The sequence below is a fragment of the Protobothrops mucrosquamatus genome, unplaced genomic scaffold (genome assembly GCF_001527695.2).
Source record: "Protobothrops mucrosquamatus isolate PMUCROS unplaced genomic scaffold, P.Mucros_1.0 scaffold652, whole genome shotgun sequence".
Taxonomy (NCBI): domain Eukaryota; kingdom Metazoa; phylum Chordata; class Lepidosauria; order Squamata; family Viperidae; genus Protobothrops; species Protobothrops mucrosquamatus.
Window position 1 is genome coordinate 1 of NW_015386941.1, and position 17,686 is coordinate 17,686.

General features: G+C 36.6%; 1 protein-coding gene across 1 annotated transcript; it reads left to right on the top strand.

Moving 5' to 3' along the window:
- The first annotated feature begins 2,975 nt into the window (after positions 1 to 2,975).
- OPRK1 (opioid receptor kappa 1) lies at positions 2,976 to 16,517 on the top strand. The gene is made up of 3 exons (XM_015817883.1): positions 2,976 to 3,238; positions 11,569 to 11,921; positions 15,985 to 16,517. Exons 1-3 carry the CDS (start codon positions 2,976 to 2,978, stop codon positions 16,515 to 16,517), a joined length of 1,149 nt encoding a protein of 382 aa, XP_015673369.1.
- Positions 16,518 to 17,686: the final 1,169 nt, after the last annotated feature.

The following is a 17,686-nucleotide window of genomic DNA, read 5'->3' on the forward strand; positions in this document are numbered from 1 at the left end:
ACAGAAAGTATACTTGGGATAGTTGTGTAGAGTCTGCCACCATAATATTATGGCACCTGAAATTCTTCTTCTGAAGGTAATTTTGATTTCTTCCATCCTCATAATCCTCCTGTTCTGAAATGTTGCACTCAATATTGTAAAGCACCTTTTAACAAATGCTGGATATCCTTTAACTGCAGATTTATGAATTACTTTGAATCCCGTCAAACAAAAAGGAAAAACACATTATTCATGTCTACAAGGGGAGAATATATATTATACTTACCTACTAGGTAGCATACAAATGATCTTGATACACATAATCTGGGAAGGAGCAAGAAAAGATATCAATGGTGGGGCCAGGAGAACTGAAACTGAACAGAACAAGGCCACTCGTGGGTGCTGTCAGAATACTATTGGGGTTTTCCAGTGGTGTGAATCAGCAGAAATGGTTAAAGCAAGATAGACAGGCAGGTAATTAGATTGTCTTCTCATCTCTGAAACCTACTAATTAGTTTGACAGTGCATTCTAGAAATAGAATACCATATATGCCATAGAAAAGACAGATGAGGAAAATATAGAAATATATATACTTAAAAATAAAATAAACACATTTTAAAATGGTATCATTGTTTTGAATTTCAAGTCAGTGGGCTGAATCAATTGAAAAAAGAAAACTATTTAGATGGTCCAGAACTAGAAAGGCAAAACTGGGTGAGAAGTTTTCTCAATGAGGTAGTGTACCAATACCTCACAGGCAAGATAGTTTTTAGTGGGTTCTAGTAGGACTGAACAAAAAAGAATCTTTGGGATACCAAACAAACTTGTTTTTCTGATATAGATTTTAAACATGAACCCAATATCACCTCTGTTTCTGCAAATAGAAGGGCTGAAGGCAGAGGTTCTGGGATCAGGGTTGAACCCATAAGACACAGGTGTCAAATACGATCGCGTCACGTGACGTATCATGACGTATCACAATGTTTTTTGCCTTTGCAGAGCTGGGGTAGGCGTGGCCTGTGAGTGACGCATCTGGCCTGCAGGCTGCCACTTTGACACCCCTGCCATAAGGGATACTGAATCTTCTATGCTAAAACTATGTTGGCTCTGATCAATTTAGACCAGTGTTTCTCAAGCTTAGCAACTTTAAGATATCTTGACTTCGATTCCCAGAATTCCCCAGCCAATATCTGGGGTGTTGAAGTTTATACATTTTAAAATGGCCAGGCTTTAGAAACACTAGTATAGACTGACTTTCAGATGGGATTATACTTTTGCAAACTGGAAAATTTTCTCTTTTTTGTGGCTTTTGTGGCTCAGAATCAACTTGACTAAGCCTTTCCTGGCTCCAGAATTTTCACTTTTGCAAATTCTCTAAACACCATGCTATTTCTTTAAACAGTAAATAGTTACCAAAGTATGCTCACTATAACACTAAAACTTATAACAAAAAGGGGAAATGAGAAAATATTATTGAATGTACATTTCAAACAAAGATGAACATTAATCTGTCCCATCCATTCTGAGATATTTGGGGTGAAAGATGATTTTGTCTTCCTTTCTTAACATGGACTGAACAAAGGTGTGTGTGTGTGTGTGTGTGTGTGTGTGTGCACGCACATGTGTTGTGAAATGCCAACAAATTAGGGAGCAGTCTTGAATGCTTAAATATGTGTCATGAGCAATCAGATATGCTTTATCTGAGATGTCTGTTTATCATTGCCTCTCGTAGCCTTAACCCTAAGCTAATTAACCATCATGGGGAGAGGGATTCAATGGTTTGAAATTCTAAAGCACTGGGAAATGATTAAGATACAGAGCAAGAAAGCAATGTGAAGGGTGGGAGGGGGGAGGGAAATCTTGCAGGAGCTGTAAAAAGATTGGCTGTCTCACCCCTTGCTTAATACTTTGTCTGCCTTTTGGTGTTTAGGAAGTAGTCATGTGAGCATGGAAGAGAATGTGTGCAAGGACTGCTAGAATACGGAGCTTGCAGAGTGCGAGGGGAGACAGGGAGTGTATTAGAGACGGTTTAGTAGAAAGGGAAAGTGCAGCCCGCTGCAGTTACAGCTACTGCAGCTTTGGAGTGAAAGCTTGCGATCCAGCTTGATATCCCATCTCTTCTGCATCCCCAGAAGTGCAAACCTTTCATGGTGCAAAAATACTCCAATGCCCAGAGTGCAGAGGAATAGGGCAAGGAGGCTTTTCAACTTATGAGCATATCTGCTGGGAAACCCTCGCAGTTTTCCTACACTTAAGGTAATGCTGCAACTTATTCTATTTCTCCACCTTTTTAATTTTTCAAGAGGATAGAATGCCTTCTTCTTTGATAAGAACAACTCAGCTTTTTCATCTTCAAGAACTTATCAAGCTTTTGGAGCTACCTCATATTTTAAAAGTCTCTAAAAGCCCAACCTTTTTATGTGTTATTGTTGGCTCTTATACCCAGTATCTAACAGAGCTGGGATTAATCCTATTTTGCCCCATTAATTTCCAGTGGATTAGATTAAAAAAAAAGATAAAATACTTTTAATTTGTCAACTAAGCAATTATTTTATTAAATGCTGATATTCATAAGACAACGACGATGATGATTACTTGAATGCCTCCTGCCACTCTAAAGATGTCAGGGCTACAGGAATGTAATTTTAGTGGGGGAGGTTGGGGGGAATTCTCTTCTCTTCTCTTCTCTTCTCTTCTCTTCTCTTCTCTTCTCTTCTCTTCTCTTCTCTTCCCTTCCCTTCCCTTCCCTTCCCTCTTTTCTTCTCTTCTCTTCTCTTCTCTTCTCTTCTCTTCTCTTCTCTTCCTTTCCCTTCCCTTCCCTTCCCTTCCCTGCTCTTCTCTTCTCTTCTCTTCTCTTCTCTTCTCTTCTCTTCTCTTCTCTTCTCTTCTCTTCTCTTCTCTTCTCTTCTCTTCTCTTCTTTCCAGGTATTTATCTATTCCTTTCCCTCTCTTTTCGCCTTATCTTTTCCAATAGGGCTGGAAGGAGAATTTCCCCATGGAATCACCAGTGTACATATTTCGTGAAGAGCTGGGTCCCACCTGCCCCCCAGGCTTTTGCCCTTTTCCAAGCAGGACCAGCCACAGCTGGCTTGCAGGCTGGGAAGAATATGGCAACAGCAGTAATGGTGGATATGAGGACTTGCAGCAGAATCAGACCAATATCTCCCCAGCTATTCCGATCATCATCACAGCAGTATACTCTATGGTCTTTGTGGTGGGCCTGGTGGGCAACTCTCTGGTTATGTTTGTCATCATAAGGTAAGTAGTATGAAAGGCAAATATGTAAATCTAACTCATGAAAAGGGTTATTATTGCAGGAAGAAGAGATCAAAGAAGGGAAAGAACATAAGAAAATCAGAAAGCTAACTGGCCCATGCTTAATTATTGCATCCACGGGGATAGTCTGTAGAGTGATGGTAAAGTGTATGTTTTGCATTCAGAAGGTTGCATTTTTGATCCCTAGCATTTTGAGGTACGATGGAAGAAAGCCTTGCCTTAAGTTCTGGAGTCTTCTAGCAACAATTGTATTGTGGCTAACTTTGTTAATATTTAAATGTTACGATTCTTCAAGGGCTGCTTAGTGGACTCACATTAGAGAATAATTTACAAACTAGTGTATGGGGATGGTTGAGGTAAGGATTGAAGGGGGTGAAAATTATTTCTTCCCAGAAGTGTTACCTTCTGTTTTGTTTAGCTGGTGCAGCAAGTGGATTGCTCTTCTGGACACTCAAGTGAAGTAGGAATGGCCATTAGTAATACCTGGAAAGGACACCTTCACAGAATACCAGGATTGTCATGAGACTGGGAAATTGAAAAACATTCCATAAAATGGTACTGGCAAGCCATTTTTGTACTGTTGATATGAAACCACAGGAATCTATTTAAATAGTTTAGTCACCAGAAGTTGAGCTTTGCTAGAAAAGACATTATCTCTGTTTTGGATTAGTGTAGTAAAACAGCTATGGGGAAATTGCCTAAATGGATTTAGTATTAGCCCTGCTTTCATTTGGAATATAGACAGAGAAAACTAAAATGGAAAATTGATGATAATTTTTAAGTGATCAGCCTGGACGATGTGACAGTTGAAAAACAACTGCAGAAATATGTGGCTAGAGCTCCCCCCAGGGATAAAAATGTTGTTATTTATTATTATTAATTTTATGAAAAATAAAATATGCATACTAATTATTCTGATAATCAATCATCTTTCTAATAATCTCCTTACTTTTCAAATAATCTTATTTTAATTCAATATACTTTTTAAAACAAAATATGACATAATGAAATTCACCTAAAATGCTACATCTGTGCAAGAAAATACCCCTTAAGCTCACCCATTTCCCTATATATGTATGTGAACAAATTTATATGCATCAAGTTATTCAACTAAATGGAGGTCTATCTCCAGATCTTCCTTATCTCAGTTTACATTTCTGATGCTTAGAGATTTATCAGTGACCTATCTTAAGGATTTGCGATTTATCCCAGGGGAAATGGGGAGAAGTGGGGATGGCAAAGGAACTGTCTTTTCTAATCACTTGCTTCAAAATGCATTGAATTTTGAGGTGGTATTGTTTCATATAGTTTTATTGAACTTTTGTAAAGTGTTCTGGGGCTCTTTAGGGGTAAAAATAGCCTAAAACAGTGTTTCTCAACTATGGCGACTTTAAGATGGGTGGACTTTGATGCCCAAAACTGGGGAGCTGGGAAACTGTGAGTTGAAGTCCACTTACCTTAAACTTGCCTAGGCTGAGAAACATTGGCCTAGAAGTTATTAAAATAAGTACAAGAGTGGAACATGGGAAGCATAGTAAGCACCCAGTTGTCTGACTGTTCTATGCTAGCCCATGGAGTCTGGAGAGAGTCCTGTGGAGTTTAGCTTAACAGAATTATCTGGTCACTGGGAATGGACTGGATTTTAATCAGGGTTTTGTACCCATATTTCAGGTTTGAGTTGGTTTCCAGTGTCCTTGATGGAAAAATGGCGGTGGCAGAACTTGCAGCCAGTAAACTGAATAAAACCCGAGATTAACCCCCCCTTTCAAATCTTTAAATCAGTTTCTGCAGTTTTTACTTAATTTAAGCATTAGTGTTCAAGACATTTCCTAAGTCTAACAATAATCTAAAAACTCATTTTTCTAAATGTGCTAGCAACCACGTGGAATGACATGGGAGAAGCATTGTCAATAAATAAGAAACTATATTTTCTGCCTTAAAGTAAAGTCACCTTTAAGTTGAAGCTAACTCTGATACTTAAATATACCAATGTTGCTTTCTTGGCAAAAAGGATTAATCATTTCCTTCTTCCGAGATGTTTTCTAGTCTAATTTATGGTCTAGCTTGTTTTTATATTTTTAATGCTTTAAATACTTTCTCTTCCTGCATTTGCAAACAACCTATTACTTGTGATAAATTTACAGCATACTTACTATTTTGATTAAAACCTTTGATCTCATCTGTCATGTGATATTCAAATTCTGCAGCTCATTTTCTACTTGAAATCCAATAAAAAGTGATGATAAATTAGAAATAAGGCAGCTGGTGAAAAATATTTCAGAATAATATTGAACAGAGAGCTCACATTGTTTATTTTTCAACAGAGATCATTCCAGAGAAATACCTATAAATAAGTGCAATACGTAACAGTTCTATTGCTATTTGTTAGGGAAGTGTCAGAACTAGGGTATTTCTCCTGTCTCTTCTGATGTAGCAAAGTTGTAATCAAAGGAGGAGGAGATATAAACATGGGACTCAAGCTCTCACCCTGATTTGGAGTTAGGAAAGTGCTGACATGAAATTGCAATTGATTACTTGATTGAGCACTTAATTCTTTAGTTTCTTGAACTGACATTCACCTGTAATCGGTGTCTCGCTTCCTTCAGGAAAGCTTATAATTTTGTTTTGTTTTGAATTCTGCTTCAGGATCTGAGTTTTAGAATTGAAACATTTAGCCTCAGAATTATCATCTACCAAACTGGCAGATATTTTCTGAAATAACTTAACAATGGACAGCAGATACGTGTACTACACACAAAATTTAATCAACAAACCACTCAACCTTTTACTGAGAATCTATGTTGACCTGAAATGCATTATATGGTGACTTGCAATCACTTTATGTCTTAAATCAGCATTCCCAAATTCTGCAGGTCCCATAATCCCTTACCTCATATTTGACTACATTGACTCAGGAATATGAGACTTGAACTTCAGGACCCCAGATACAGGAAAAGCTATTTTCAACAAACACAGCATTTATAGAGTTTTGCCTTTTATCATTAGAACTTCAATAGAGCTTTTAAGAAGTTACAATTGTTCCATTCTAATTAACCGCAATGCTGCCTGGCTTCACTGGCAAACTAGGGAATACTCATATGCCTTCAAATGTGAGATACAGTATCCACTGTGTGGAATTCTACTGAGCCATAATAGTTCCGCACTATTAGTACTTCCTAAGGAAATCTCTAGTCCAAATGTCTTCTCAGCCATGAGAAGGTAAGCTAATTCCCAGCCACCACTCCCCTATAATATGGGGATAATGTGCTGTGTGGTTAAACACATAAAATTGTTCAACACATATTTTTGCTATCTTCTCTGAGAAATTAAATAGCTGCAATGGAAAAAGGGGGCAATTATGTTCAAATAAAGGCTAGAAATTTATGACTGGTCAAGTTGAAAATCGTTCAGTTAAGCGAAGTTTGGCATCCCTCCCTCCCTCATTTTGAGGTCTGCAGATAACAAGAAAAAACAAAATTTCACAGAAGTCAAAGCAAGCCATCTGGTGGTTTCCAGTGATGTTGTTCCTAGCTTCTGAAGCTGTGTGCCTGGCTCTCTTTCTCACAAAGGGCAGCAGCAGCGTCTAGTAGCTACTGCTCTTGCTCTTGTCTGTGGCAATGCCCTTCATGAACTTAACTAATCTTTCTAACAAAGATGGAATTCGAATAGGCATATGCACACTGCAATGAAATAGAAGAGCGGGTAGACTTGAGAAATGGGAACAATGCTCAGAACTGTGCATCGTGAGTTCTTTCTAGTGTTACCAGAGATACTTAGCATTGGGCTTACATTATTTCCAGACTGTTATTTATCCAGCCATCTGCTTTCCACACTGCAAAACTTCTCATCACTGAAAAGTTCAGGAGACAGTGAAGACAGTCAAGCTAGCTAGCACATCAACAGTCAGTCTGCACAGTGCTCCAGACAGCTGGGTAATTAGAGTATTCCTACAAACATCTATCAGTTTGGTTTATGGCTTAATGTTTATAACTCTGCTTCTTTGGATATGGCTGGTCTCCTCCTTCTCCCCGCTTTTTCCTTTCCTTTCCTTTCCTTTCTTTTCTTTTCTTTTCCTTTTTCCTTTTTCTCCATCTTTAAATATATTATATGGTTGTTAATGGAGCAGAACACAATTGGGCATTTGAAATTGGTGGACAAAAATATTGGGAAGAAAGTTTTCCACATTTCTTTGTAGGAAAGAGAAATTCCTCAAAAAAAAATATTCACAACTTTTTACCCCTTGGAGATAAAAAATCCAATAACTCCTCCTCCAAGAGTCGCTTGATACACAGAATGCAATTACTGTTGAAAGAGCTAATATTTCAAAATTATGAGGATGGAGCCTGCAGATAGACTACTGGGAATTGAATGTAATTACATTACATATATCCTCATATTCAGTCCTGTAGAACTGAACCTGGCTTGCTGGTCAATTGTTTGTAAAAGTTCACTGAATCTAGAATTATCAAGGAATCCAAGGAAAACGGCTAAAAGTAAGAAATATTGCAAAATGGGATTTGTTGGTGCTGGTGTTGTAGAAAATATCGTGAAAGACCTTCACGACTAATTTTCGAATCAAATCTAAATAAATGGGCTATGTGATGTGCATGCTTGGCAACTGTGAGGCTCATCCCTATACAGCTGTTAAGAAGGAATGAAATAAAAATTTCCCAGCAAATATGGTAGGACAAACATAAAGACAGCAATGATGTTGAGAAAAAAAATTAAATACATTTTCAGTTATTGCTATTGAATTAATATCTATACCAGGAGTGGTAAATCTGTGCCCCCCCCAATATTGTTGAATTACAATTATTAGCCCTTTTCACCATTAGTTAGGCTAGTTGGAGTTCATGTCCAAGAAGATCTTAATGTTCCCATCCATCTTCTACAGGAAGCAAAGCTGAGGGTAGGTGATGCATAGTTCTGGGTGTTTTTCTAATGCATTTCTGATTATGGTAATCAAACTCCTGGGAAGGGAGCCATTGCTATTTTAACATCCTTTTCATAGCAGGGACTTCATTGGAAATGGCTTTTACAGCTTATTTAAATTTAAAGAAAATGACTCAAATTTCAATTTGCAATGGAAAAGGCACTGCAGCATTATGGACCTGCTGCCTCAATGCTTTGGTCAATTTAATAGTGGCTACCAATGGCAGTGTGACTCATTCAGTAGTTTTGAGTTTCCTTTGTTTCTCAGTCCCAGCTGAACGAGGCTGCTTTTTAACTGGAAGAAAAAGCTGGGTATCATCAGGCTTGAAGTAGGGTATTTCCCCCCCCCTCAATTTATCTCATACACTTCCAGTAATATGCATAATTTTCTAAGTTCTACCTAACAAAGCTTTTAGTTTTATGGCCAAACCCAGCTGTGAGAAAAGGTAAAACTGATGAGGTTTCTGCTGACATTTGAGAGAAGGTGGGAAATGATTTTATCTCCATAATCATACATTCAGTTTATAGCTCAATACTATATTAGAAAATGCAGCAGATAAGAACCACCACTTTGCCTTAAATAACTTAATGCAAATGAGAATGCACTAAAAGTAAGAGGGGCACTTTCTTATCGCATCTTGAATGCATGTATAAGTGTTTATTAAGTAATGTTGGTAACTAGTCAGCATAAACAGAATTCATAACATTCTACTATACACTTGTTTGTACGTGATGGTCTCTCTTTGTTCTTTTTATTAAATCATAAAAGGGTATACATCCTTATCAGCTGAAATACTTTAGTTCTAGCCTAAGGATAAAGTGCTCTGTTGAGAAGCTACAGCAATTAATTGTATTTAGTTATCTTTGTGCTTTGATCCCTGGCTGACCTTCCTAGTGTTCTGATTCTTTATACTTTGACCCCCAACTTTCAGTGTCTTGTCTCATCCCTCTGAAACTTATTTGGCATTTGTCTCCTAGAGTGATGGAGTGATAAGTCTTCTTTGTGTGCCTTTGGACATGAGTAATCCCTTTTGGATTTAGATATCCATTTTGGAGTTAGATCTTGAATTTATAGTTGCATTTTTATGCTTTTTGTCCCTTATCTAAGATAGAACATGATTGAACAATTTATTTTTTTTGAAAGAGAGAGAGAGAGAGAGAGAGGGAGGGAGGGAGGGAGGGGAGAGGGAGAGGGAGAGGGAGAGGGAGAGGGAGAGAGAGAACATAATAATATTGGAAACATCATTGAGAAAATGAGATACATCATTTTGAAATTTGTCTACCCAAGATCTACAAGCTCAAGTCAATTTGGGTACTTCTGTAATTATGCAATAACTTTTAATTAGACAGATGAACTGAACACATGTAAACCAATGTTCAAAGCCAGTGTCATTGAAATCTGTTTTGTCCTAGATTTAGGAAAAGTGTGGCAAGCCTTGCATGATTGTCCATAAAACATTGACATATCTCTAAATCCTTCAAAATCAGAATTAGGTGATACCTGGATTCTCTGGTCTTTCTTGAAGACCATGAGATTCAGATCCAGTGCTGTTTTAATTTTAGTATAATGGAAGCAAATTTCTATAGTAGGCACGAAAAGTAGGATTTGAAGTCTATTTCATAAAGACAGACAGCTCTGTTTGGCGTCTTTAATGTAGTATCATTCCATCAACTGCATATGCCAAACCATCCATTTGAAGCAGTTATTCAGCCCTGTTATTTCTGTGTTTTTAACCAATGAAAATAGAAATATTATTTTAAAAAGAAGAGCAAGATAATATGAACAAGTAAACCATTAGATTGAAATAGCACAGTACTTTATAGATGTTATTCAACGATTCAAAGGAATTATTGTAAGAAGTACTATGTACATTCATAGTACTATGCTACTGATTGAATATTCTAAATATTAAAAAACAGTCTCCCATGATCTCTCTCTCTCTCTCTCTCTCTCTCTCTCTCTCTCTCTCTCTCTCTCTCTCTCTCTCTCTCTCTCTCCCCCCCCCCCCCCCCCCCCCCCCCCCCCCCCGGATAGCTTACCACCTTTGCATTTCTAAATGTTATGGAAATAATATAATCAGATATGAGCGGCATTACTCTGTTATTAGGTCCACTTAGCAGTTGATAAAACTGCCATAATTAATACCTATGGAGTTAAATATTGATGAGAATATGATAACTGCATTTTGCTTTGTTTAAAGAAAACAAATGCTATATTTTACTTGTTCTCAATAGAGAACATTATATTTTCATTAGCTACAAATAAATTTTGTTGCTTTATGATAGCCTAATTTGCATAATTTAATTAAAATCACGTATTAATACAATTCTGCTTATGGCAAGTAAAACTTAATTGTTAACGTAGCATTGCAGCATTAAATCAATTAAATCATGGAGTAAAATATTCAGTTGTTGATTCTGAAGATTGATGTAACCACCTTGTTGCCTTGTTTTCCCTCTAGTAATTCTCTCAAACTTCATGACCCAAAAAAATCAGAATCCAAAGCTAAATGATTATCCTTTTAACAATCTACTTTTCTCAAAAGTATTAAACTTCATGGAGTTCAGATCAATCAAGATATTTTGCACGACAGAGGAATGTATACAAATATGAAATAGATTCAAACAATATATTTATAGCATCCTTTGTTTGAAGGACAGAAATATTTTATCTTTCTTTCTTCAAAGAAAAGGAAGCAAAAATTATTTTCCTTATTTAAAACAAATATTTTTAACAATCATTTATTAAAGTTCAGTGTAATAAACAGCATGTGCTGGAGCAGAATCTTATCCTATAGCACAGGTGTCAAAGTCGATTGCAACATATGATGTATCATGATGTATCGTGACTTTTTTGCCTTTGTGGAGTCAGGGTGGGCGTGGCCTGCATGTGACGCATCTGGCCTACGGGCTGCCAGTTTGACACCCGTGTCCTATAGAATCCATTCATCAAAACAGTGATTTGTGTCAGTTTATATCTACCCCAATAAGACTAAGTCTGGAGGTAACTTAGTCTTATGTTAGGTTTCAGCACTGACTCTATTACATCATCATGGTGAGCAAAAGCAGCTGCACCACCACATGAAAGAGCAGGCAGTATATAAATGCAGGCATGTGCTTTGGTCCCAGAGACCCTCATATATTTTTATTCCTGCCAAAATATTCCCCCATCAGAACCTCAAAGAAATAAACTAAAAGTATAACTTTGAGGTAAGCAGTTTGGTGTGTGTGTGTGTGTGTGTGTGTGTGTGTGTGTGTGTGTCTGTGTGTGTGTGTGTCTGTCTGTCTGTCTGTATATTCTATGCAAAATAGTGATATTTTGTAATAGTCTCTGCATTAGATTTATGGAGAAATATTTAAAAATACTTCTTTTGTTTTAGGTACACAAAGATGAAGACCGCAACGAACATTTATATCTTTAATTTGGCTCTGGCAGATGCTCTTGTCACCACAACTATGCCTTTTCAAAGTACTGAGTATTTAATGAACACTTGGCCCTTTGGGGATGTGCTGTGTAAAATAGTCATTTCAATTGACTACTATAACATGTTTACAAGCATATTCACCCTGACCATGATGAGTGTAGATCGCTACATTGCTGTGTGTCACCCAGTGAAGGCCCTGGACTTTCGTACTCCTCTGAAGGCCAAGATCATCAATATATGCATCTGGGTTTTATCTTCTTCCGTAGGCATTTCAGCCATAGTTCTTGGAGGTACCAAGGTCAGGGAAGGTGAGTACAAACACCAATTTTATATGTAGCCTGGAAAACATTATATTTTATTGTTAAGTCAATTCTGTGTGCTTTTCTAATTTACTCAGAATTAGCAGAAGTAATACTATTTCTGAGAATCCCTTCTTTGAGGTCAGCCCTGTAAGTCAGGAAATCAATTCCACTTGAAGACTCTTTATTGTTGTGGTATATAATAACAAAATATTGAAAGCCTGCCACAATTTCCTTCTCTTCCTCTCTTATCCGATTCAGAATCAAGGCAGGATTATTTTAAGTCTCCTTCCATGCTTACTACTTTCCCATGGCTGAAATTTCTCTTTTGTCTGTTAAAAGATGTTGCATCCCTTTACCAATGTTATCTCTACCTCCCACTAACATTAAAAAAGGAAAGCTAGGGCAGTGATCCCCAACCTTTATGGCTTGGTGTCCTGATAGAGGAGGGAGGGGAACTCGCGTAGCCCGGTTCCAAACAAGCCACAGCCCAGTATTGGGCTGCAGCCTAGGGGTTGGGGATCCCTGCCCTAGAGGTCATAGCTCCAGAGAATTTATTTTATTTATTTATTTAAAATATTTATAGAGCCACCCATCTTTCAACCAACACTGGGCATCTCCAAACCAAATGATTTAAATATCTAATTACAAACATATGAAAAGAACAAGGGCTCAGATTTTGACACTATGCAGTACAATTCTGGTTAGTAATGCTGTTTAAAAATTATAGGCTGGATTATGAATGAGTAGCACAAAAAAGTAAAAAAGATGTTGAGACTCTAGAAAGAGTGTAGAGAAGAGCAACAAAGATAATCAGGGGACTAGAGGCTAAAACATATAAAGAATGGTTGCTGGAATTGGGCATATCTCATTTATTTAAAAGAAGGATGAGAGGTGACATGATAGCAGTATTCCAATATCTCAGGGGTTGCCACAAAGAAGAGGGAATCAAGCTATTCCCCAAAGCACCTGAGGGCAGGAAAAGAAACAATGGATGGAAGCTAATCAAGGAGAGAAGCAACCTAGAACTAAGGAGAAACCTCCTGACCGTTAGAACAATTAATCAGTGGAACAACCTGCCTTCAGAAGCTGTGAATGCTCCAACACTGGAAGTTTTTAAGAAGAGACTGGACAGCCATTTGTCTGAAATGGTATAGGATTGCCTGCCTGAGCGGGGGGGGGGGGGTTGGACTAGAAGGCCTCAAAGGTCCCTTCCAACTCTGTTATTCTGTAACATGATTTCTTCTGTTTTGTCTTAGCAATGTTGTAATTTACTCAATGAACTGTAGATAAACAATCCATGTCTTAGTCTAGTGCTACCAGATCTGGACTGCAAAAATGTGGACAAACATGAGATGGCAGGGAAAGAATTTCACAATATTTTTTCCCAGAAATCCCCCACCCGCCATCCACTCAGAGTGATCTGAGTAATGATCATCCAGATTTTTGAAGCTTAAAAAATAAATTAATTAAAAATTAAGTAATTCATTCAAATAATTTCAGTTGAAAGTACTGAATTGAATTATTGAATTATTAAGGAGACTTTCACATAGTCTCCAAGTCAAAGCTTTGCATAAATAAATATTTATCTAGCATTTGCCATTCTCAAAATTAGTACATGATATAATATTTAATTAAGGAGGCAAAAAGTTTTAAATTCACAGTGATCCATATCCAACAAAAAAGATTGTTTCAAAGCAATTCTGACTTTTTTTTGGGGGGGGGGGAGATGTATCATATTTGAAACAAGTTGGTTTTAAATTCAGAATGGGACCTCTAAATAAATAGGGCTACTTCAAGAACAAAATATTTTGAATTTCAGATGTTTTTCACACCCCTATACTCCTTTCCATGCAACAATATCTGTAAATATATTTTCCATAGTTCCTGAAATGAAGAATATGTGACTTATAGCATACATCAAAGATAAAAACACATTGGATCACATTATATTAATTTCTATAGTTCATGTTTCATCAATCTCAAAGTGGATATGTATGTTACCCAATAGTGGAATAATATCAATAGATATTAAGTTAAACTTCAATATAATTACTTTTAAATTAGTGTTATTTTATATATGTCATTTTGTACAAGTTTCCTAAATGTTTTTATAATGATAAAATAATAATAATGTAATCAATTTGTATTTTCACTTGTGAGCCACAAACTGGCTGTTCTTACAGTAAGGCACATCATAATACTTACATTAGGTATAGGTATATAAAAATAAATTTTGATCTGAATATATGGGAGGAATTTGGGAACTGTGTACATGTGAGAAATATTTTCTGTGGCAAACAGTACTTGCAGATTGCTCTATAAGAGTTTCCAAAGCATTTCCCCAGATATCTAAAAGTGTTGAAGAAATATACATACAGTGGTGAAATTATGTACAGAAGGCAGTTTATATCCACTGGATCAAACTATACTACTTTAGAAACTGCATTCCAAGCACTGGCATAGCCAATTTAGTTAAATCACTGGCTAAAGGAGAGAGGGGAGTAAAGAGGCATTTCACCATGGAGTTGCTCCATGGGATCAAATAACATATGCCAAATCAGTGAAGCTGTTATCTACTGATTCCCAAGAGAATACATTTAGTCTGGCAAGATTCTTGTAAAACAGGTGATCAACAATAAAGACACTACTTTGGCTTTTTTCATGGAGTTGTTCTGGTTCTTTGCACTTGACACCAATTGAAAACCTAAATTAAACTAAAAAAATTAAATTAAACTAAACCACAGTTGATCTGCTGATGTCCTATGTGTCCAATATTTTTTTTCTTTTCTAGGATGTTTTTTTAAATATTATAATCATATCCATGATTTTGAGACCAACATGCTTCAAGCTGCATAACTGTCTAGACCTAGTTACTAGTTTCTGTGCACCAAACCTATAATTTTCTTGGTAAAAGGCACTTTTTTAAAACAAATGAGTAAAACCCATTTTTCTTTTTATTCAGTTGAGCGAGCTGATGCATTATAATAGCAAATAGAATATTTTGTTCTCCTGCAGACACTTCTCAGTTTCTCAGCTGAACTTGCCTCTTACATAACTCTCTTTAAAAGGTATGGCTTACCCTTCTAACCACTTCAGTTCATTATTGGCAGTAACATTGCCTGAAATTGACAAGAATACATTTTTGAAATACAATTGCAAAGCTCATCCCTGAACATTTGCAGAAGTATCAAGACTGTTTTTTTATCAAGTAGTAAGTCTGTTGTGGAGATTGTAGGTTTGTAATTAGAAAGCACAGATGTAATTAGCAACAATTCTCTAAGCCTGGTTTCAATAATACAGTAGGCTGTACAATATCCTAATTTATATTTACACCCTGGTTCCTTACGTTTTTCATTTGAGTGAAAGAGCCCCTATGCATACAAGTAATCCTCGATTTACAGACATTTGTTTAGCAACAATCTGAAGTTACAACAGCACTGAAAAAGGTGACTTGTGACTATTCCTTGCATTTACAAATGTTGCAACACCCCCATGGTCATGTGATCAAAATTTCGGTACTTGGCAGCCAGTAAAAGGCTTCTGACAAGCAAAGCCAATGGGGTAAGCCAGATTCACTTAGCAACCACAGTGATTTGCTTAACAACCATGGCAAAAATGTTCATACAATTGGGCAGAAGTCACTTAACAACTGCCTTGCCTGGCAATGGAAATTCTGGTGCCAGTTATGGCTGTAGGTCAAAGACTACCTGCAATTATATCCTTTGCATTTAACTGGGAGAAACTCATAAACACCTTGCAGATTTTATTAGAATTAATTTCCATTTGTAGGCCATAATAAAGGATTTCCACGTAAATCTCAGTTTAATCAGTGGAACCCATACCCAGGGTATATTAAAATATGCCTGTTAATATTTCACCTCTGATTTGTCAATACAAATGCAATGAAAGAGAAAAACAAGATTTATGAATCTTGCCTACAGAGCTTGATTTTAGCCTCTGAAAGTGATATAACTTTGAATCATTGTACATTCTATCCTATTTGCTTTTCCTGAAATTGTTAATTTAACATATTCATTTGTTTTCTTCTTATGGGTCCCTTTATATACAGATACAGGCAGCACTGAGTGTTCTCTTCAGTTTCCAGATGATGACTATATCTGGTGGGACATCTTTATGAAAATCTGTGTCTTTGTCTTTGCCTTTATTATCCCAGTCCTAATTATTATAGTTTGTTACACTCTAATGATCCTGCGCTTGAAAAGTGTGCGGCTCCTGTCTGGATCACGAGAAAAAGATCGAAACCTCCGCCGTATCACCAGATTGGTTCTTGTTGTAGTTGCCGTTTTCATTATCTGTTGGACCCCCATCCACATTTTTGTGTTAGTTGAGGCTCTTGGAGATGTCTCACACAGCACTGCAGCCATTTCCAGCTACTATTTCTGCATTGCATTGGGCTACACCAACAGCAGTCTAAATCCCATTCTATATGCTTTTTTGGATGAAAACTTCAAGCGTTGTTTCAAAGATTTCTGCTTTCCTTTTAAAATGAAGGTGGACAGACAAAATATCAGCAGAGTTAGAAACACAATTCATAATCCTGCTCATGCTGGAAACGCTGATGGTGCAAACAAGCCAGCATGACTAGCTGTGGAAATGTCATCATATTGTCCTCCTGGAAGAGAAGAATCCAATGATCTTGGATTAACTCAAATAACTACAGCAGTGTGAAATGGACAGTAAAAGGACTATTTGATATTATTTACAAAATCCCACAGTTTCAATTGAAATATAGCCACCAAGATGTCCTTCACCTATGTTCACTGATGATAAATTCTGTTTCAACAGAACTTTGTATATAGCAAAGTAGTCATTTGGGGCAGAAGAAGAGAACTAATTTTCCCCCCATTTTTGACCCTTTGTGTATGTTTTATGTGGATGTTTTAGTGATTACTGAAATTTTTGTTAAGGAGTAATGTGATTTCACCATACCACTAGTTTTATTGTACTTGTCAGAATAGCAAATCAGCATTTCCTTTTATTAATTATATTGATTGGGTATGCAGTATATTTTCAGCTATTTATATGGCCATGAATAATACAAAAAAAAAGTGACATCTAGCCTTCTATTGCAATGGTTTGGAAATTTCTTCTGAATGGGTTCACACAGTACTGTAATGATTTATATGATGATAATGTATCGTGTGATCAGCAGAAGCATTTTAATTATGGATTTTCTGTTTTCAATGAATAGCTTTTAATCTGAGGGAACACTATATATGATGAATAAGGCTATGTGAATTTTATTTATTTAAACAATTTGTATTGTACTTTTGGGGTGCTCTAAACAGCTTAGTGTAAAAATTCTGTGTCCATTCTCCAGGTGAAATAACGAAGTGTCCAGTAATTAAAGACTTTATTAAACCTGATGGACAACCAGGTTGACCTGAACAAAATTCACAGAATGGTACAATCCTAGGTACCTCTTCCAGAATGTGCATATATTGACCCAAAATTGGAGCTGTTAATATATACAAAAAAATTAGGGATCATAAATTAGTAAACATACATAATACAATTATGATATGCAGTCAAATCATAGAAATGGAAACTCGATGTTCCCATTAGTCTCTATCAAATTAATTCATCTCATTCACTAACAAAGTTTATAAGGGAATACAATTTTGTTAAGATGAACCATAATGGAAATACTTTTATCAAAAAAACAGCCTGCTTATTCTTTGTAACATAGATTGGAAAATTATATTGGAAAATAGATTGGATGTTTACATATGGCTTTTATGAGATGTGGA

Bases quoted from the DNA above. Each gene is read 5' to 3' on its own strand.
- OPRK1 (XM_015817883.1), top strand. From the start codon at position 2,976: ATGGAATCACCAGTGTACATATTTCGTGAAGAGCTGGGTCCCACCTGC. The intron at 3,239-11,568 runs GTAAGTAGTATG...CTTTTGTTTTAG, and splicing joins GTTATGTTTGTCATCATAAG to GTACACAAAGATGAAGACCG. The intron at 11,922-15,984 runs GTGAGTACAAAC...CTTTATATACAG, and splicing joins AGGTACCAAGGTCAGGGAAG to ATACAGGCAGCACTGAGTGT.